Source organism: Salmo salar, chromosome ssa13 (genome assembly GCF_905237065.1).
Source record: "Salmo salar chromosome ssa13, Ssal_v3.1, whole genome shotgun sequence".
Lineage (NCBI taxonomy): Eukaryota > Metazoa > Chordata > Actinopteri > Salmoniformes > Salmonidae > Salmo > Salmo salar.
Window position 1 is genome coordinate 14,617,842 of NC_059454.1, and position 23,125 is coordinate 14,640,966.

General features: G+C 42.4%; 1 protein-coding gene across 1 annotated transcript; it reads right to left on the reverse strand.

Annotated features, from left to right (window-relative positions):
* Positions 1-248: 248 nt before the first annotated feature.
* On the reverse strand, positions 249-12,897 carry si:ch211-180f4.1 (leucine-rich repeat neuronal protein 1). Its single transcript, XM_014134579.2, has 2 exons — positions 12,627-12,897; positions 249-4,769 (listed from the first exon to the last, which is right to left on the reverse strand). Exon 2 carries the CDS (start codon positions 4,679-4,681, stop codon positions 2,453-2,455), a length of 2,229 nt encoding a protein of 742 aa, XP_013990054.1. The 5' UTR covers positions 4,682-4,769; positions 12,627-12,897; the 3' UTR covers positions 249-2,452.
* Between the last annotated feature and the right edge of the window lie 10,228 nt (positions 12,898-23,125).

Sequence of the window (23,125 nt, forward strand, 5' to 3'; positions counted from 1 at the left end):
CTCGGTCAGCAGCCCATCATCAGAGCCTCTGATGAAGGTCAGCTGACCAAAAGCTAAGCCACAATTAAAGTAAATTGCATCTGTCTAGAAGTGTGCAGAGACTTTTTCCTGTTTCTCCTTCTTCACTAATCAGCTGTGGGTGTGCAGTAGATTCTGCCTATCATTTACTAAATATTTTAAATGTTTTCTCTTTCATATTACAAGAGAAGAATGTTCCTGTAAAAAAAAATGGATACAGGAAATTCAAATAAATGGGATAATGATTTTATTCATGTCAAGAAATACATTTCTTCACAGTCATCTCCCATTAACTACAGAAGCACAGACCGATACGTCTAAAGTGTTGAGGAATATTAATGGTTTAATTAAAATATAACAATATGCTTTATAATACAAAATACCCTGCATTTCACTGTCAAGTTTAATCAAATTATAGACTACAGCATTTGAAACGTCACACTGTACTTTGATTAATGACCTAATGCCACTAGAGGGCATGTTTTAGTCAATAACATTTCATTTTGAGATTCAGCCTTTTGCTACAGCATTTTGATAGATCAAAAGATATTTTCAGCCTCTTTGTTATGGAACTATACACACAATAAATGTATTGTGTCTGAAATGGTATTCCTTGGCTTAATGTTTTTGAATAGCTCAATATATATATATTTAAAAAATGATTTGTGATTAATATGTGTCATATTCATCATCAATCAATCAACATAAATAAATAAACATAAATAAAATGTTTTGATGTTTCATCAGGTTATAAAATCAAATGAAAAAATAAGCAGTTTCCTACATCTAATGCAAAACCATGTAATGTGTCTAAATATTGTGTTTCATCTATGAGTTAAAAGCAGGGTTTCCTGGAGACATTTTCCAGATATGCTCAAGCTGTCAAATCTGGGTTGAAAAATTTTGGTACAGGGGAGACATTTGGATGAGCATATTCCAACAACTAAGTGCATTGTATTATGAGTAAATATTCCATCTTAAATAGGTTCACTTGTACTGTATGGCATGGTTTAAAAAACAGTCAAAAAACAGTCCACAAAATATAGTGCAAACTCATGCAGTAACTGGCCATTGTGTGCAACCTTAAATTGCTATATTCTAGAAATCTATTTTTAGTAGAACATAAATAAATCACGTGTATGTGGTAATTAACCACCATGGTAGACAGTAGATAGCGCTAAATGTTACATTGTGTGTGAAGGAAAATGCATGGTGTTAATACCACTTAACTGTCCATGCAGTGAATCTTAATAAAGGTTAAACTCTGCATGACTTCATCATGATCTAGGTCTGGTAATGAACAAGTCAAAGAATATGAGGGTAGTATTCATTTATCCTGCATAGGTTAACTATAATGCACATTTTTCGATAAAAAAAAAAAAAAATGTGAGAAAATAAATATATATGAAACAAGTTAGCAAACAAATAAATAAACATACATTCAAATGCTGTTTTTTTCTTCATGTGCAGGCTAACAGTAACAAATGGACAATAAATGCAATGCCAGACAAGAATGGCATTTATTTCCTTACTGTATGTTCATGAACTGTTAAAGGTAGACTCAGTGAAATTACGTTGCCACGAGCTGCACGGCAGATATGAGCAAGACTTCGCTCTCATACAGTCACACACAGTATCTGCGCAAGTGCACGATTTCGTTTCACGTTGTTCACAGCGTGGTAGCCAGGGCACCAAAATAAGCGGAGAAGTTGAGCCTAGCGCTTCAACGCTCTTAGTTGTTGCGGAAATTGACCCACTATGCTCTTTACTTTCTCCATCTACGTCATATCGCTGAGTCCACCTTTAAAGCAATGAAACAGGGTTCGTTTTGGTAGGACTAATCATCTAAAGAAGAAAGAACAACAGGATACGAACCCCAAGTAGAAGAAACATTTTTGTTGTCAGCTTTACACCTGTATATTTCAAAGGGAAAGGAGAGAAGGGGTACTTGACTAAATACTCAGAGCACAGGAAAAACATGCAGGTAGACATGCAAGAAATCCTAAGCAGTGATTTGGAATTAGTAAGCAGCAGTGAACAGGTCTTGACCTAAGTGCTCTGGCAGAAATGTAGTATGGTTTCGTTTCATATTTAGTTAAATATAATCTAGAAAGTGAATTAAATAAACAATAAAATATCTTACATGCTTGATGTTACAGTGTACTTCTGTGGAGGTGTGTTTGGCCATGGACACTTCAAACCTGGCCCACTCAGCATATTTCCTTATGTAACATAACTGCATTACAATAGGATCCTTATTCAACAGGACAACTAAGTGTGCTTGAGCTAGAGATCTGCAGTCTAAAAATACCTTATCTTTCACAATGACATCTTACTCTTAAATCTCAAGATTGAGCAGTAACTAAGATTACATACAGTACAGTACATAAACGTCTTTAAATGTCTCTTTTACATCTACGCACTTTGACCTTTATTACCACATGTATGTCTTTGAGGTGTCAATCTGAGAGTTCTGGGGATCCACTGGACCCTCTTTCTCCTTCTCAGTCTCATTCTCCCACAGGTTGATCAGGGGAGGGTAGAGCTCGTTCAGGGGGATGGAGGTGGCATGCTGCACGTATTTCTTCAGGGAGTGATGGCAGGATTTCTGCTTCATACGCCGGCCCATGTAGAACACAAGCAGGGCCATGATGCAGATGGCAAACATGGAGCCCATGACAGCTGCAAGGGCCACATTGGTGGGCTGGGCCACCATCTCCACAGCAAAACTGGCCTCCTTGGTGGTGACGTTGATGCAGGAGTGTTGCGTCTGCTGTTCTGTAGCTGACATGGTCAGACACACTCTGTACTCTGTCGAGGGCAACAGGTGAGTCAGGTTGTATTCTTGCACATCAACCGGAACCTTGGCTGTATAGCTGATCTGAGGGTTGTCAATCTTCATGGTGGCGCTGGACCACTTGGGCTGAGATGCCTCATGGCTGTGGAAGTGAGGAGGGTAGAGTTTCCACTCCAGGACCACTGACTGGGAGTGGATGATCTTAGCCAGGACCACCAGGGCCATTATGGTGTTTACCGTGTGCCCCCCTACATTCAGCCTGCCACCGTGCCAGTCTCCTTTCTCCACGTACACTGACACACTACGCGTGTCCGCCCCCTCTGTGTTCCACGCCACGCACGTGTACAGGCCAGAATCAGCTGGCTCAACCTGGAGGATCTCCAGAGCCCCCTGTTCCTGCAGTCTGTGTTTCTTTGTGCTCCTGCCGTCCACCATGACTGCAGAGACAGCCTCTGAGGTCACCTTGTCTCCTGTTGGCGTCACCCAGTAGAACTGAGGTGCAGGGTCAGCAACAGCCCAACAGTCCAGAGTCAGGGGTTGTCCAGCAGTGACATTGAGCAGAGGGGGGAACGTGTGCAGGGAGATGTGAGGGAGGCAGGTGTTGCTGACAACATTCCAGCTGGTAGTGACCACTTCCTGGAGAGCGTGGCCAACCAAATGGGGAGGGGAGGCACAAAGGGTGATTTGGGACTCCAGCAGCTTGAGGGTGGACTGGTTCCCCAGGACTGGGCCCCAGTTAGAGAGGCAGTCACACCTGAGAGGGTTACTGTGGAGACTCACTTCATCCAGGCTAGGGAAAGAGGACAAAACCTCGTGTGACAAGAGGCTGATGTCGTTGTTGTGGACTAATAGTGTGCGCAGGCCGCCCATGTCAATGAAAGCAGCACGATCAATATAAGCTAAATGGGGGTTGTTATAAATTTCCAGTTTTGCCATCTCTGGGAGATTAGAGAACGCCCCCCTCTCAATGGCAACCAGTCCCTCCATGTTGTTCAGACTCAGCTCCTCCAGATGGGGGAAATCATGGAAGTCTCCCTCCTGAACACGGCCAATGGGATTCTTGTTAAGGTCTAAGAACTTGAGATTTGGTAGGACCCGGAGGGCATCTTTGGGGACTGCTGTCAGCTTGTTGTCAAAGAAGGACAGACTCTCCAGGTATTCCAACCCCTGGAAAGCTCCTGACGGGACCTCCCTGAGGCCCATGCCAGCCAGCACCAGACTATGCAGCTTTGACAAGGGGTGGAAGTTCATATCCTGTAACCCCAGGATGGGGTTCTCCCCTATCATGAGAATCTCCAGGTTAGGGAGAGACTCAAACCAGTGGCTGTCTATGGCCACCAGCTTGTTGGAGTTGAGATGGAGCCTCAGGAGGTTTCTGAGCCCAGAGAAGGCTTTAGGCCCAATGGAGGAGATTTGGTTGTGGTTGATGTAAAGCTCTTCCAAACTGTCAAGATCCTTCAGACAGAAATCTTGCAGTTCTTTCACTTGGTTTTCCTCAAGGTAGAGAGTGACAAGCTGGGTCAGGTTGTGCAGTCCAATGTCTTGGATCTGTGTGAAGTGGTTTTGGGAGAGGTCCAGCTCTGTGAGGTTGACTAGACTCTGGAGCTCCACAGACACAGAGGAGATGTTGTTACTCTGGAGGAGAAGCACCTGAGTGTCACCTGAAATATTCCACGGGACCCCACTAAGATGGAGCTCATTGCAGTCCACCGTCTTGGCCTGATGGTATACCGATTGAGGTGTGTACCATGGACGTGTTTCACATACACACTGCGCTGGGCAGAGAGAACTAGCTTCTGAACTTTGACATGAGATCACCATCAGAAAGACAATCATCAGCCGAGCACAGATCCCAGATCCTCCCATGTTGCAGTAGAATGAGGTAACCCTGTTAGCCTTGGGGCAGGTTAAACTGTGACTTCTTCTGCTATGACGATGGAGCTTTGGTCTAATGCTGTAAGAAAAAATTATAAAACATATTGTAAAAAATATTGCATGACAATAATGCATTTCACATGGTAAATATGGTCAACAATCATTAATTCGTAAGTTATTATTTATTTAAGGTAAAGATACATCTATCAGGTATTTGTTTATGTTTTACAACACACCTGCAAATAAATCAGTAAAAAAATATAATTTAATGAGGCAGCCCACTTAAACAGGTTATCTCTCTTAAACGTTCATGGTAATTGTAGAACACATGGTGGAAAACAAGGTTTCCTTAAAGCTGTGATGTTGCGTTACTCCAAGGGGCCACAACTATAAGAAATAAAAGTCTATGTGAAGACTGGGGCAGTATGAATGATTCAGAGCTCTTGTTACTCTGTAAATCACCCTGACCCAGCAGGAAAGAATATTGTCAAGCCAAAGGCATTAAGGTGTCCATCAGCTTATGGAGCCCACGGTAAATTCAACCCAACCTCAACATGGCACTGCAGATATTGGGCTGTTTTCTTTTCTGTGACACGAAATCTATCTTCTAACCCTGAGGAAACTAAATGTACAAATCAATACTGTAGCTGTGTATATCCATTTTGAATGTAGCTTTTTAATAATGTAATGTGTTTGTGACGATCATTTACATGTTACAATAAATCTAGGATCAGTTTATGTGTGGCGTTGAGACGTGTGCCTCCATGTCGCTCTCCACTAGTTTCTGTGGGTTCTGTGGCAGGCAGTGAGAGGCTGGTGACAGGTAATAGGCATTGTTACACAATGAATCAGTGGGTTGAACAGCATTTACTGCTCAGGAAGCTAAATAATGTTATTCCCTGCTGCCTCCGCACCGGTCAGAAACAACACCAACATGAAAAGGAAACCTGAAACCAGACAAGGGTGAAATGTGGAAAACTGGCACCTAATTCTATAATACAGACTTTGATTCCACTGCTTGTTTTAAACACCTCAGTATCGTGCTAATGGAACTGAAGCCTCCCTAGCACACCTGCCATATTGAAGTTCATATTGCTATCCAATAAAGCTTCTTTGAAAACTACCAGTCAGCTTCAATAGGGGAATGTCAACACACACCGATTTCTCCAAACATTAGAATGACTCTGTTAACCAATGACCTCACAGTAAAGAGGATTTTAAGTTTGGCAGAGTGGGATTGTACAGCCTTAAGATGACAAGCATCAGGCTCCGTTGATGCAATATCAGGAAATTGCTTCTTCTCCGCTCAACCATCTTGATGTTTCTTCTCCGCTCAACCATCTTGATGTTTTTTGAGAGAAATAGCTCTAAAATGTGAGAGATGCACAGGTAGACTGGGGTATTTTTGGTATTTAGGTCAGACGCCTTTCCTCAAATGTAACTTATTCATCAGCACAAAACATTAGTATCTCACTCAACCCCAGTAACATGTGGACTACTGTAGCCCACATCCAATGTATTAACTATGATTTTTTAAATTATAGCTGTCAAGAGGTCGATTGTCAACCCACTCCAAATCTGTTGTGTTTCTCCACAAACCTCCATACATACCTCATGCTGTCAGTGGCTTACACCAAAGAGACAGCAAACCCACAGTCTCATTCAATTATTCACTACAGTACAGTTTGGGGAGAAAAAGAAGTGGGTAACAAATCAAATCACAAAAACACAGTGTGAGTATTCTGCGGCGCTCCCAAGACATATTCTCTTGCTCAGCCTTTGGAAACGTTGGCATGACAAAGCCTTGTTTGAAATTTTCTGAACAAAGCCGGTACATTGACACACTAGAGTTACACCAATAGCACCAGAATGAAAATACACGAAAATGAAAACAAGATGGGAATAATTACCCAGCTCCTTTCAAGCGCTGCACACAAATTGACTCCCTGGAGAGTTGCATCAGAGAGAGCTAAGCCGCAGAGGGGCAGAGCTGAGCACGGTTAGTGGCTTTAAAATATATCTGATGGAGGAGGCTACAGTGGAGGCAAGCTCCAGTCCTAATATTACATTGGGAGATGTTTGAGAGTGGTATTCGCTGAGCTGGCAGCACTCAGCGATGGGCTGGGGCCCCTGTCTGGCTGGGAAGTGTGACAGTCTCCACCACGCCTGTCTGATCACATTAGATAACAGGGGCACACTTAGGACGTAACCCCCACAGTTCCTCTGGGCGGCAGGAAACGGGGCCACCTTGCCTGATGCCATGGCAACCTGACAGGAAGTAGCAAAGGCACCAACCCTTGGGCTGCTCTTAATGGCTGGTGCTCCGGGGCTGTTCCTTATCTCTAAAACCTCAACGGGCTCTAACGGGTGGAACACTGGAACGTGCAAATGGAGGACAGGATAGACATAGAGCTGAAAGATCAGTGGGTGTAACTAAAATATAAAAATGTAGGTATATACAAAATAGTGTGCGTGAGAATGCTTTTACAGCAGGATGTACAGTAGGAGGGATGGATCAGTTGAGAGAACACAACAACCAGACCTCTATCTGGATCAGAGACACATTCAGCAGCCAGTACTCTGACACCAGTATCATTGCACATTTTCCTTCATTTCCATTTGATATCACTACCCAGGCAGACATACCTCGCCCCATTATCAACCCCTCTAGCCATGTTTAAAGAACCCAACTACAATGGATCCTTGGTCAACAGGATGCTCGGTCCCCATCATTCTCCAATCCTTTGTCAATAGGATGCTCGGTCCCCATCATTCTCCAATCCTTTGTCAATAGGATGCTCGGTCCCCATCATTCTCCAATCCTTTGTCAATAGGATGCTCGGTCCCCATCATTCTTCAATCCTTTGTCAACAGGATGCTCGGTCCCCATCATTCTTCAATCCTTTGTCAATAGGATGCTCGGTCCCCATCATTCTCCAATCCTTTGTCAACAGGATGCTCGGTCCCCATCATTCTTCAATCCTTTGTCAACAGGATACTCGGTCCCCATCATTCTCCAATCCTTTGTCAACAGGATGCTCGGTCCCCATCATTCTTCAATCCTTTGTCAACAGGATACTCTGTCCCCATCATTATCCAATCCTTTGTCACTCACACATGACTTCTTGCCTCCTCTCCTAACCATGAATGATGTGTCTGTCCAATCCAGACAGTATATTAATAAATTGTCCAAAGGTCTAGTGTTATTTTTAGGCTGTCAACTGTGCTCCTAGACCTAGGGCATCAGATGCTTGCAGCTGTCTTATTTTGATGGACGCGGGTCTTTAAAATGACAACCTCACAAAACAACAACAAATGAACCACTAATCACTATGTATTACCTCTCACTCCAATTTTTGCTTTACAAGTGTAATTTCATATTTTTAAAAAAGCACCGGTAACCATGTAAGCTAATGTCATAGGAAGACAACAACACCCTGTTGTTAATAAATAACAGTCCTCCTCATGAATAAACAATTTGCACCAGACCTGACATTATGCATTTTACGGAATGCTGGGAACTAAGGTCTGTTATTGTTTTTCTGAATGCTGCAATGAACAACCTTGTTTAGGTGCTCTCATGTTGAAATGAGGGATAATAACTAAGTATCTGAAAAGCCCTTCCTGGCATTAGAAACACAACCCTTAGACAGATGTTAGACTCCATGCTTCCCCTTAATACAAAGTTGAGCCACTCAAGGCCATGACCAAGCAGGGTGCTTTGCATGGCTCACATTTTAATTTAAGAGAGATTACCGCGCCAGATGTTCACACTACCATTGTGAAGTTGAGCTACTACTTCATTACTTTCAGGCAGGGGAGAGTTGTTTTGTTCGTTAAATCAACCCAACATACACAAGCTCTGCTTTCAAGTGACAGTTATTGGCAAAACAGCCTGTGCTTTATGAAAGATCAATGGCAAAAAAATACAGTATACAAATGACCATAATATTGCTGTTGCCCACCACTAAATCACTATAAAATATAAAATGGCTGTGGCAGTGCCAAGAAATGTGTGACAATGTATCATACAGTATTGGTCATCTACCTTGTCATTCAGAAGCCGCACATATGTATGATGACTTTACAACCATGGGCAGGTCTAATTATACCCTCTCTTGTGCTCTCTCCTTCTAAAACATGTTCTTTCTCCTAATCCTGAATGTTATACAACATCTCTGCACATTTGCAAATGTATTGGAGACGATAAAACATTTATGTCTGCTTTATGAATTATTGATAGGGCTGCAGGCATGTCTCTAATTTTCAGCCTTTCCTTTTTTGCACTGAGCAAAAAGGCAACAACGTTGATTCAACCAGTGTGTGCCCAGTGGGATGTCTCATTTAATGATAATGAAATTAATTGCACAGGTTTTTATACTAATTTCATCATAATTTTATTTCAGCTCAGCCAGACTGAATCAACACTAGTTCTGGTGGGAAAATAAATATGTTAATTTCTTACAATGCTTTCTGTGAAAATGACTTTGGCACTATGCAATTCAAAGCAGCGTGAAGATCTCTGCCCCTTTTAATATCTAACACATGGTCACCGCAGTTGGTGTTTGGAACATGTGCACATGCCAAAGGAAATGCATAAAATTAGTCTCTGAAAAGAACCACTGGTGTAAGCATTTTTCCAAAATGCTTGAAATTCTAATTCTTAACCGTTTCTTGCAGTCTTCATGCAAATGCACAGTAAATTACCTTACAGTTATTGAACAAACTAATGGATATTCAACCCCCTGGGGATAACTTGAATTTAAGTATTAAGGTTATGAACAATCAAAGAACTGTAACATCTTTAAAATATGACTGCATTCATTATTCAAATTCACTGTCTTTTTTATATCCAAATTGATCAATTTAATCACTTAAAGATGCACCCCAGGATCTTAAGCATAACAAATTCATAACATATAGTACGAATTGAATTCATAACATACGTAGTACACAATTTGATGATGTAGTACACAAGAAATGGGCACCACTTTTGGCTGGCTGAAATTATTACAAAGTTTGAGAGTGCATTTTTCACATATTTTTAAAGCATTTTTTAAGGACATTTCAACTTCCACAGATGCATAGCATAGCACGCCATTATTTCCTGACATACCAGAAACAATGTGCTAATTATTCACTTTTTGATCCACTATTTTCCAGAGCACTTCAAGTACAGGTAGTTGTATTTCAGCATAGAGGTAACATAATGAATATGATATCATCAATTCATGCTATAGTGTTTATGCAACCAACACTCTTAATACCATACTGTATAGGGTTATACTAGTATGCAGCCTATGATTTTAGTCTGATCCATTTTATTTGCTGCAATGACCTCTCTTTCTCCCTCACTCTCTCTCTTTCTCTCTCTCTCCCTCTCCCTGTGTATATCTGATTCGTTGTCTACTGTGAGAGTGTGAATCTGCTAAGACAGAGCTAGTGATACACATCAATAGACATATTACTCTGGCTAGATAGAATGAAAAAGCATCACTCAGGGGAGAAAAGGCTTGCTCAAGGACATGCCTTGGAGCGCTTTCATGTTCATTTGTTCTGGGACATAAAAGCGACCAACGCACTCTCCTCCCACAGTGCAGAGTCGACTGTTAATGATTTAGTCTGTGAAGTTAATTTATTATCTCCTCAAAGTGATGCACAGAGCTTCTTCACTGTGTTTCACTGTATTATGTAAAGCTACAGCAACCAACCAACTAACCAACCAACCCGGCCCAACTCCTGTTGCAATGAAGTCTGGGTAAGTACATGAGGAGGCCTCAATCCCATTGAAACTGAGGGGGCATGTGTCTCCTGAATTTCATCCACTTGAAGGATGAAAATACATATGCAGGTAACTGCCAAAATAAAGGAAACACTTGAGTAAATGAGGGATACAAAGTATATTGAAAGCAGGTGCTTCCACACACAGGTGTGGTTGCTGATTTTATTAAGCAATTAACATACCATTATGCTTAGGGTCATGTATAAAATGATCTCAACCAAATTGAACACTTACTGTACGGGAGATTCTGGAGTGGTGCCTGAGACAGAGTTTTCCACCACCATCAACAAAACACCAAATGATGGAATTTCTCATGGAAGAATGGTGTCGCAGCCCTTCAATAGAGTTCCAGACACTTATAATCTATGTCAAGGTGCATTGTAACTGATCTGGCTGGTGGTGGCCCAACACCCTATTAAGACACTTTATGTTGATGTTTCCTTTATTTTGGCAGTTACTTATATATGAGAGTGAATAACGTATTCAACTGTATTTCCAGCCCGATGCCTGTAAGTACATGCATGGGTCTCTCACAGCATGCGATTCATTAGATATACTGTATGGGCCTAATTGCAAGATATCAAAGAGCAGTTGATTGCCCTTTCAGTATGTTCATCTCAGAGAAGATAGCGTGAGCTGCATTAAAGATCTGATGGCATCTGTTCTCTTTGCAGCCCTAACACTGAAAAGTGATGCTGATGATGATAAAAAAAAAATTTTTGCAAGATCCTTTATACTGTTCAATGCACATTCTCTGGGTCCAATATGTCTCTGAGCAAGGGTAAGTTCATCAGTCACTTTTAACTTCAGACCAAGTTTCCAAAAACTGAGGGATGGGGATGGGCTTCAATTTGGAAGTTTGTAAATATTTTTTTTTGCAAGGGCCAGATTACTGAACAGGCACGTAGGGCTCGTACCCTGGGCCCCCCTACCTCCAGAGGGCTCCCAACCCCCCCAAAAATTGGAGGTCGGGGGGCACCCAGATAGCATATAATAGCAAAATGTGTAGAATTGCAGGAGATGCAGGATGGGGAAAAAAAGTTTAAAATTGCAAGAAATTAGCCTTAAATTGCAGTAAGTTAGCTGACCCCCCCCCCACACACACACACACACACATTTAAAAATAATAATAATAATAATCTGGTGGGGACCCCTGGTGGTCGGTGCCCCGGGGCTCCAAGTGCGATAGTCCGGCCCTGTTTTTTGCAAATCCTATATTTGTGGAGAACAATTTAGGTGGGGGACATTCGAGAAGTCAAGAAGCAGTAAAACTAATTGTGTTGCAAAAGGAGGTCAAGAGCATGAATTCTTCAAAATAACCATCCATTCCTTTGGGGAATAGCTCCCCCAGTTGAAGCTCTAAACTGTCAAATAAGATACAATTAGACGCTTAATGAGCCCTAGGTACAGACCCTCTGGACTTGTCAGCCAAAGCATAAAATATATGTTCAGGTGATGAATATTACATGATGATCAAGTTGAAGTCTGAGAACACATATTGCCTTTTGAATGAAACGTTCGGAAATAAAATAATATTTACATATCATGATACTGTATATCACTTGCAGCTGCCATACTGCCATATTCTTGTCAGTTTAACCTTACCGGAGGCTACTTATTTATGAGATACAGTAAGGGGGATACCTAGTCAGTTGCACAACTGAAAGCATTCATTTAAAATGTGTCTTCCGTATTTTTTTTTTATCTAGCCAGGTAATTGCTGTTTATTATTTTGGGCACTTGCATAATCCAGAAAATGTACAACATCATATCGGAATGATGAGCATGATCTATAAACCTGCAAAGAAAATACATACATTTCATTATGAGAATATGTTTAGGCTACTTTGTGCTGTCCTATAAACATGCATCCAAAGATTATGAATATGGATGATGGTTGATCATCTTAAAAAGCATTTCCAAGGTTAAAGGCTTACTGTGAGGCAACATTATTGGTAAACTTGAGTTTCACCGTAACCTAAACCACACAGTCACAGACAGAGAGGGATGTGATAGATACATAGGCTACTCAGACAAAATGTGATATTGTAATCAAATAAAGCATTTTGAAACTTTTTCTAAATTGCCACACTGAGGAGAGGAACAGAGTAGGCTAGTCTACTGTAGTCTACTGTAACTGGATAACGCCCTTACCTCTGTACCAAATGCAGGCGGCTTCCAATTGAACGATGTCTTCCACTCCTTCGTTACAAGAATTTCGCTGTCACCTTGAAAATTAAATTACCAATATCTTCGGTCGTAATAACCTTGCTGATGTTCCCTTTTAACCTTTCTCTCTATCTCGAAGCTCGCATTAAAATAGAATAACCGACTTCTGTAAAATCATAACATCAGTGCATTATAACCTGGCCCTACGTTTCTCACTGTATTTGAAGCACTATGCGCGCTCCACAGAATACGTCGCTAAAGTCCGCCTGTTTTACTATCATTAGCCAATAGAATTATTGGGCCACGAGTATCCTCCAATCACATGGAGGAGGCTATCGTGCTTTCTCTCAAACAATGATGTAATGCTCCAGTTTTCATCCTGCCCAAATGTTTACCGATGCGCCAGAAAGAATGAGACAGAATTGTAAGTCATGTTATGATTCGGTCATCGATTAGGTCATTCACTTTCTGTAAACGAGAAATAATAGTTTCAGTGAGGTCATGTTTTCCAGTATAAAGGTAATGTGCCAAACATGATACAGAGACACAGTGTAATTTATTATGTACACAAACACAGTGCATTTTTAATGGCAGCATTGTTATTGGTGAATTATGATATTGTTATCATTTATTGTGTACTTTTCTTACCTTGCATTATTGTATCTAATTATGGATGTTAAAATGATATATCATAGAATGAAATATGAGTTGTAGTTTTGCGTTCTCATCATACTCTCCTTTTTACACAGCCTACATAGCAACCGCTAATCCTTTGTTGACATATGGCAGTGGTTCTTTAAAGGACGAACATGCACTGTCAAAGCGACCCATTTGTTTCCATTTCAGACTGTTTTTCCTCCACTAAGCCACTAAATGACAACCTGCATGTCAGCTTGTGTAGCTGTGGCATCTATCCAATCCCTTCATCACTGGTGATGAAGATCTCCAACTCACAGGCAAGAGAGATACCATGGACAGGCATTCTCCCATGGGCTGCTATTTGTCTGTACAAAAACATGGCATCTTTACCTTTATTTTTATCATGTATGAAATGTATTTTTTTTATTAGTACTACTTACCTACCTGCTTAAAAGTATAATATTGCTTACTTAGGTATTGTATGTTTAATATGGGGCTATGTATTGTCATGCATTTAGGTTCCATGTGTTTCATACATCATGCAATAGTCGCAATGATTTATTTATTCACAATGTCTGTATTTCAACATTCCAAAGCAATTCAATTACTATCTGAGGTCAGTAAGTGATATGAAAACTAGACAATAGCAAAGTGGATTGAGAAGAATCCAAAAGGATTAGATATGACATGAAATTAGATATTTGATTCCCAACCCTGTTATCCCCAAAACCCATTTAATATCCCAGACACTCTTAACCTTTATTTAAACCAGGTAGTACCATCGAGGTTAAGGATCCAAGGATTGCATTTACAGAAGACTGTTTGTCACCATCTTCTGCCAACTTGCTACCCATGGCCCGGCTAGCTGTCTGAATCGCTGTGACCGCAACCGACCTCACTACTCACTGGACCCCTTTGATCACTTGGCTAAGCATGCCTCTCCTTAATGTCAATATGCCTTGTCCATTGCTGTTCTGGTTAGTGTTTATTGGCTTATTTCACTGTAGAGCCTCTAGCCCTGCTCATTATACCTTATCCAACCTCTCAGTTCCACCACCCACACATGCGATGACATCACCTGGTTTCAATGATATTTCTAGAGCCAATATCTCTCTCATCATCACTCAATGCCTAGGTTTACCTCCACTGTATTCACATCCTACCATATCTTTGTCTGTACATTATACCTTGAAGCTATTTTATTGCCCCCAGAAACCTGCTCCTTTTACTCTCTGTTCCGACATCCTAGATGACCAATTCTCATAGCTTTTAGCCGTACCCTTATCCTACTCCTCCTCTGTACCTCTGGTGATGTTGAGGTGAATCCAGGCCCTGCAGTGCCTAGCTCCACTCCTATTCCCCAGGCGCTCTCTTTTGATGACTTCTGTAACCATAATAGCCTTGGTTTCATGCATGTTAACATTAGAAGCCTCCTCCCTAAGTTTGTTTTAATCACTGCTTTAGCACACTCTGCCAACCCGGATGTCCTAGCCGTGTCTGAATCCTGGCTTAGGAAGTCCACCAAAAACTCTGAAATCTCCATCCCTAACTACAACATCTTCAGACAAGATAGAACGGCCAAAGGGGGCGGTTTTGCAATCTACTGCAGAGATAGCCTGCAGAGTTCTGTCCTACTATCCAGGTCTGTACCCAAACAATTTGAACGTCTTCTTTTAAAAATCCACCTCTCTAAAAACAAGTCTCTCACCGTTGCCGCCTGCTATAGACCACCCTCTGCCCCCAGCTGTGCTCTGGACACCATACAGTGGGGGAAAAAAGTATTTGATCCCCTGCTGATTTTGTATGTTTGCCCACTGATAAAGAAAGGATCAGTCTATAACTGATTGCCCCACATCTATCTTCAGAGCTCGTGCTGCTAGGTGACCTAAACTGGGACATGCTTAACACCCCAGCCATCCTACAATCTAAGCTTGATGCCCTCAATCTCACACAAATTCTCAATGAACCTACCAGGTACCACCCCAAACCTGTAAACACGGGCACCCTTATAGATATCATCCTAACCAACTTTCCCTCTAAATACACCTCTGCTGTTTTCAACCAAGATCTCAGCAATCACTGCCTCATTGCCTGCATCCGTAATGGGTCAGCGGTCAAACGACCTCCACTCATCACTGTCAAACGCTCCCTGAAACACTTCAGCGAGCAAGCCTTTCTAATCGACCTGGCCCGGGTATCCTGGAAGGATATTGACCTCATCCCTTCAGTAGTGGATGCCTGGTTATTTTTTTTAAATGACTTCCTCACCAACTTAAATAAGCATGCCCCATTCAAGAAATGTAGAACCAGGAATAGATATAGCCCTTGGTTCTCTCTTGACCTGACTGCCCTTAACCAACACAAAAACATCCTGTGGCGTTCTGCATTAGCATCGAACAGCCCCCGTGATATGCAACTTTTCAGGGAAGTTAGAAACCAATATACACAGGCAGTTAGAAAAGCCAAGGCTAGCTTTTTCAAGCAGAAATTTGCTTCCTGCTACACAAACTCAAAAAAGTTCTGGGACACTGTAAAGTCCATGGAGAATAAGAGCACCTCCTCCCAGCTGCCCACTGCACTGAGGATAAGAAACAGTCACCACCGATAAATCCACTATAATTGAGAATTTCAATAAGCATTTTTCTACGGCTGGCCATGCTTTCCACCTGGCTACCCCTACCCCGGTCAACAGCACTGCACCCCCCACAGCTACTCGGCCAAGCCTTCCCCATTTCTCCTTCTCCCAAATCCAGTCAGCTGATGTTCTGAAAGAGCTGCAAAATCTGGACCCCTACAAATCAGCCGGGCTAGACAATCTGGACCCTTTCTTTCTAAAATTATCTGCCGAAATTGTTGCAACCCCTATTACTAGCCTGTTCAGCCTCTCTTTCGTGTCGTCTGAGATTCCCAAAGATTGGAAAGCAGCTGCGGTCATCCCCCTCTTTATCTTTATTTAACCAGGTAGGCAAGTTGAGAACAAGTTCTCATTTACAATTGCGACCGGGCCAAGATAAAGCAAAGCAGTTCGACACATACAACAACACAGAGTTGCACATGGAGTAAAACAAACATACAGTCAATAATACAGTAGAAAAATAAGTCTATATACAATGTGAGCAAATGAGGTGAGATAAGGGAGGTAAAGGCAAAAAACGGCCATGGTGGCAAAGTAAATACTATAGCAAGTAAAACACTGGAATGGTAGATTTGTAGTGGAAGAAAGTGCAAAGTAGAAATAGAAATAATGGGGTGCAAAGGAGCAAAATAAATAAATACAGTAGGGGAAGAGGTAGTTGTTTGGGCTAAATTATAGATGGACTATGTACAGGTGCAGTGATCTGTGAGCTGCTCTGACAGCTGGTGCTTAAAGCTAGTGAGGGAGATAAGTGTTTCCAGTTTCAGAGATGTTTGTAGTTCGTTCCAGTCATTGGCAGCAGAGAACTGGAAGGAGAGACGGCCAAAGGAGGAATTGGCTTTGGGGGTGACCAGAGAGATATACCTGCTGGAGCGCGTGCAACAGGTGGGTGCTGCTATGGTGACCAGTGAGCTGAGATAAGGGGGGACTTTACCTAGCAGGGTTTTGTAGATGACCTGGAGCCAGTGGGTTTGGCGACAAGTATGAAGCGAGGGCCAGCCAACGAGAGCGTACAGGTCGCAGTGGTGGGTAGTATATGGGACTTTGGTGACAAAACAAATGGCACAGTGATAGACTGCATCCAGTTTATTGAGTAAGGTATTGGAGGCTATTTTGTAAATGACATCGCCGAAGTCGAGGATCGGTAGGATGGTCAGTTTTACGAGGGTATGTTTGGCAGCATGAGTGAAGGATGCTTTGTTGCGAAATAAGAAGCCAATTCTAGATTTAACTTTGGATTGGAGATGTTTGATGTGAGTCTGGAAGGAGAGCTTACAGTCTAACCAGACACCCAGGTATTTGTAGTTGTCCACATATTGTAAGTAAGAACCGTCCAGAGTAGTGATGCTGGACGGGCGAGCAGGTACGGGCAGCGATCGGTTGAAGAGCATGCATTTAGTTTTACTAGTATTTAAGAGCAATTGGAGGCCACGGAAGGAGAGTTATATGGCATTGAAGCTCATCTGGAGGGTTGTTAACACAGTGTCCAAAGAAGGGCCAAAAGTATACAGAATGGTGTCATCTGCGTAGATGTGGATCAGAGACTCACCAGCAGCAAGAGCGACATCATTGATGTATACAAAGAAAAGAGTTGTCCCAAGAATTGAACCCTGTGGCACCCCCATAGAGACTACCAGAGGCCCGGACAACAGGCCATCCGATTTGACACATTGAACTCTATCAGAGAAGTAGTTGGTGAACCAGGCGAGGCAATAATTTGAGAAACCAAGGCTATTGAGTCTGCCGATGAGGATGTGGTGATTGACAGAGTCGACAGCCTTGGCCAGGTCAATGAATACGGCAGCACAGTATTGTTTCTTATCGATGGCGGTTACGATATCGTTTAGGACCTTGAGCGTGGCTGAGGTGCACCCATGACCAGCTCTGAAACCAGATTGCATAGCGGAGAAGGTGCGGTGGGGAATCGAAATGGTCGGTAATCTGTTTGTTGACTTGGCTTTTGAAGACCTTAGAAAGGCAGGATAGGATAGATATAGGTCTGTAGCAGTTTGGGTCAAGAGTGTCCCCTCCTTTGAAGAGGAGGATGACAGCAGCTGCTTTCCAATCTTTTGGAATCTCAGACGACACGAAAGAGAGGTTGAACAGGCTAGTAATAGGGGTTGCAACAATTTCGGCAGATCATTTTAGAAAGAAAGGGTCCAGATTGTCTAGCCCGGCTGATTTGTAGGGGTCCAGATTTTGCAGCTCTTTCAGAACATCAGCTGACTGGATTTGGGAGAAGGAGAAATGGGGAAGGCTTGGCTGAGTAGCTGTGGGGGGTACAGTGTTGTTGACCGGGGTAGGGGTAGCCAGGTGGAAAACATGGCCAGCCGTAGAAAAATGCTTATTGAAATTCTCAATTATAGTGGATTTATCGGAGGTGACAGAGTTTCCTATCCTCAGTGCAGTGGGTAGCTGGGAGGAGGTGTTCTTATTCTCCATGGACTTTACAGTGTCCCAGAACTTTTTTGAGTTTGTGTAGCAGGAAGCAAATTTCTGCTTGAAAAAGCAAGCCTTGGCTTTTCTAACTGCCTGTGTATATTGGTTTCTAACTTCCCTGAAAAGTTGCATATCACGGGGGCTGTTCGATGCTAATGCAGAACGCCACAGGATGTTTTTGTGTTGGTGAAGGGCAGTCAGGTCTGGAGAGAACCAAGGGCTATATCTGTTCCTGGTTCTAAATTTCCTGAATGGGGCATGCTTATTTAAGATGGTGAGAAAGGCATTTAAAAAAAATAACCAGGCATCCTCTGCTGACGGGATGAGGTCAATATCCTTCCAGGATACCCGGGCCAAGTCGATTAGAAAGGCTTGCTCGCTGAAATGTTTCAGGGAGCGTTTGACAGTGATGAGTGGAGGTCGTTTGACCGCTGACCCATTACGGATGCAGGCAATGAGGCAGTGATCGCTGAGATCTTGGTTGAAAACAGCAGAGGTGTATTTAGAGGGAAAGTTAGTTAGGATGATTTCTATGAGGGTGCCCGTGTTAAAGGCTTTGGGGTGGTACCTGGTAGGTTCATTGATCATTTGTGTGAGATTGAGGGCATCAAGCTTAGATTGTAGGATGTAAATGACTATTGTAGCTGGAAACGGCTGATATTTAATGGAATATCTACATAGGCGTACAGAGGCCCATTATCAGCAACCATCACTCCTGTGTTCAAATTGCACATTGTGTTAGCTAATCCAAGTCCTCATAGCGCTTTATGGTTTTTGCGACTGCACTTGAAGAAACTTTAAAAGTTCTTGACATTTTCCGAATTGACTAACTTCGATGTCTTAAAGTAATGATGTACTGTTGTTTCTCTTTGCTTATTTGAGCTGTTCTTGCCATAATATGGACTTGGATCTGACGTACAATATGTGGACAACTACAAATACCTAGATGTCTGGTTAGACTGTAAACTCTCCTTCCAGCCTCACATTAAGCATCTCCAATCCAAAATTAAATCTAGAATCGGATTCCTATTTCACAACAAAGCCTCCTTCACTCATGCCGTCAAACATACCCTCGTAAAACTGACTATCCTACCGATCCTTGACTTCGGCGATGTCATTTACAAAATAGCCCCCAACACTCTACTCAGCAAACTGGATGTAGCCCCATATACTACCCACCACAGCGACCTGTATGCTCTCGCTGGCTGGCCCTCACTTCATATCCGTCGCCAAACCCACTGGCTCAAGGTCATCTATAAGTCTTTTCTAAGTAAAGCCCCGCCTTATCTCAGCTCACTGGTCACCATAGCAACACCCATCTGTAGCACGCGCTCCGGCAGGTATATTGCACTGGTCATCCCCAAAGCCAACACTTCCTTTGGCTGCCTTTCCTTCCAGTTCTCTGCTGCCAATGACTGGAACGAATTGCAAACATCTCTGAAGTTGGAGTCTTATATCTCCTGTCAGAGCAGCTTACCGATCACTGTACCTGTACACAGCCAATCTGTAAATAGCACACCCAACTACCTCATCCCCATATTATTACTTACCCTCTTGCTCTTTTGCACACCAGTATCTCTACTTGCACATCATCATCTGCACATCTATCACTCCAGTATTAATGCTAAATTGCATACCTCCCTACTCTTCTACATTGGCACACACTGTATATAGATTTGTCTATTTTTCTTTTGTGTTTTTGACTACATTTGTTTATGTGTAACTCTGTGATGCTGTTTTTGTCGCACTGCTTTGCTTTATCTTGGCCAGGTCGCAGTTGTAAATGATAACTTGTTCTCAACTGGCCTACCTGGCCTACCTGGTTAAATAAAGGTGAAATAAAATAATCGTTTTTTTACCAAATATGGCTATCTTCTGTATACCCCCCTTCCTTGTCACAACACAACTGATTGGCTCAAACGCATTAAGAAGGAAATAAATTACACAAATGAACTTTTAACAAGTTAATTTAATTGTATTCCAGGTGACTACCTCATGAAGCTGGTTGAGAGAATGCTAAGAGTGTGCGAAGCTGTCATCAAGGCAAAGGGTGGCTACTTTGTATGATAAGGTCATATGTTCAAAATGTATATTTCTATCTCGGGTTGATATATCTTTGTTGCATTACCATGATGAAATTACAGACCTCTCTCTGATAATTCAACCTCAGTGTAAACAGTCCTGAGAGCAAATAAGTTGTTTGTGCTTATAGGGCTCCTTCACACACTCTGGTTAATGTGTGAGACCTCAGACCTGTGTGTCTGTCTTTCAGCTCCCCAGCGCTGAATGAAAAACAATCACATCCCTTGAAATCCGGGATTAAGTTGGATTAGGAAGGCAAATATTAATTCCCCCGGGTCGGGACTTTATTGTGCTTGGTCGGCCTCGGTCTGTCACTCTGGGACAGTCACGTTGCAAGTGACACAGAAACATCCGAATGCCTTAGGACTTCAGAGGCTTTCTGATACTGAGATGCTCAAAGTGAATTCCAGTATGTCATAGAGAAATTTATTTAATGCTGTACACATCTAGTGTAGTGTAGGATAATACCAGTTAGACAGAGAAGTGATATCATTTCTGTGTTGAATGCTAGAGTAATCAAACTCGCTGGATTTTAAATCAAATATTCTATATAAACAAGAAAACTAACTGAAGATGTTACATTCATGTCTTTTATTTGGGATAAACATTTACTTGTAATAATTCAAAACTCATCTTGATAACATTTTTATGATTTCACCTGTGATGTCATGTATATTTCTGCCTAGTTGAGCTAGTTATTGTTTACTGTAGGTCAGGATATTGATCCAGAATTAGAGCATAGTGCTGACTCATCAACAGACCGGGGAAAGGTTGACGTGTTTGAATTCTGCCCTCTCTCCTCTCCTCCACCACTGTCTGTTGTCCTCTGGCTTAACCAGAAAAGAAGTATGCAAATGACTATAGCTCTTAGCTTTTCTGTCTGTTTAGTAGTCTAGATTTCTATCATGTGGTCTTTGTCTCTTCACCGCCTGAGGAGGACTGAGTGAAAACACATTCACTGATGCTGTACTGTAATTCTGTAGTGGTGCCACAGCATTTTGTGAACTTTCTATTGCACTCACTCTGTGTCACTGTACGTATTCAGCATATTATGCTTAGGACTATGTCTTGACCCACAGCATTTAGTGGTCACCTTACTCATTAGTGAAGGATAAAGTGCTAAAAAATAGGCTAATACAATTCAATATGTTCAAGGAGACAAAATTGCTGAACTGGTTTGAAATACAGTCTGCTTCTGATGGATAAAGGGACTGTTAGAGCACAGAGAGGCTCATTTCAATGAATTTTTATGGGACCATTTGAGATTTTAAATAGCCACCCACCATTATATCTAGGTCAGAGTACGTTCTGTGTCATTTTAGAGGAATAGGTTTTAATGTTAGCAGTTGGCACCAGTCACTTACTAATGTACTGTAACTTTGGCACAGACCCTCACTCTGCTTTTCAGTTGTGAAACCTATGTAGGTTGCACCTTATTTTATGGTTCACATACACTACATTGCCAAAAGTATATGGACACCTGCTCGTCGAACATCTCATTCCAAAATCATGGGCATTAATATGGAGTTGGTCCCCCTCCACTCTTCTGGGAACGCTTTCTACTAGATGTTGGAACATTGCTGCGGGGACTTGCTTCCATTCAGCCACAAGAGCATGAGCGAGGTCAGGCACTGATTTTGGGCGATTAGGCCTGGCTCGTAGTCGGTGTTCCAATTCATCCCAAAGGTGTTCGATGGGGTTGAGGTCAGGGCTCTGTGCAGGCCAGTCAAGTTCTTCCACACCGATCTCAACAAACTATTTCTGTATGGACCTCTCTTTGTGCACGAGGGCATTGTCATGCTGAAACAAGAAAGGGCCTTCCCCAAAATGTTGCCACAAAGTTGGAAGCACATAATCGTCTAGAATGTAATTGTATGCTGTAGAGTTAAAATCTCCCTTCACTGGAACTAATGGGTCCTAGCCCGAACCATGAAAAACAAACCCAGACCATTATTCCTCCTCCACCAAACTTTACAGTTGGCACTATGCATTGGAGCTGGTAGCGTTCTCCTGGCATCCACCAAACCCAGATTCGTCCATCGCACTGCTAGATGGTGAAGAGTGATTCATCACTCCAGAGAACGCGTTTCCACTGTTCCAGAGTCTAATGGCGGAGAGCTTTACACCACTCCAGCTGACGCTAGGCATTGCGCATGTTAGGCTTGTGTGCGGCTGCTCGGCCATGGAAACCCATTTCATGAAGCTCCCGACGAACAGTTCTTGTGCTGAAGTTGCTTCCAGAGGCAGTTTGGAACTCGGTAGTTAGTGTTGCAACCGAGGACAGACACATTTTTCGCCGGCTACGCACTTTAGCACTCAGCGGTCCCATTCTGTCAGCTGGTGTAGCCTACGACTTCACTGCTGAGCCGATGTTGCTCCAAGACGTTTCCACTTCACAATAACAGCACTAACAGTTGACCGGGGCAGCTCTAGCAGGGCAGAAATTTGGCAAACTGACTTGTTGGAAAGGTGGCATCCAATGACTTTGAAATTCACAGGCCATTCTTCTGCCAATGTTTGTCTTTGGAGATTGCATGGCTGTGTGCTCGATTTTATGCACCTGTCAGCAATGGGTGAGGCTGAAATAGCCGAATCCGTTAATTTGAAGGGGGGTCCATATACTTTTGTCCATGTAGTGTATTACAAGGTACTGTATGTACTGACACACACTGAGTGTACAAAACATTAG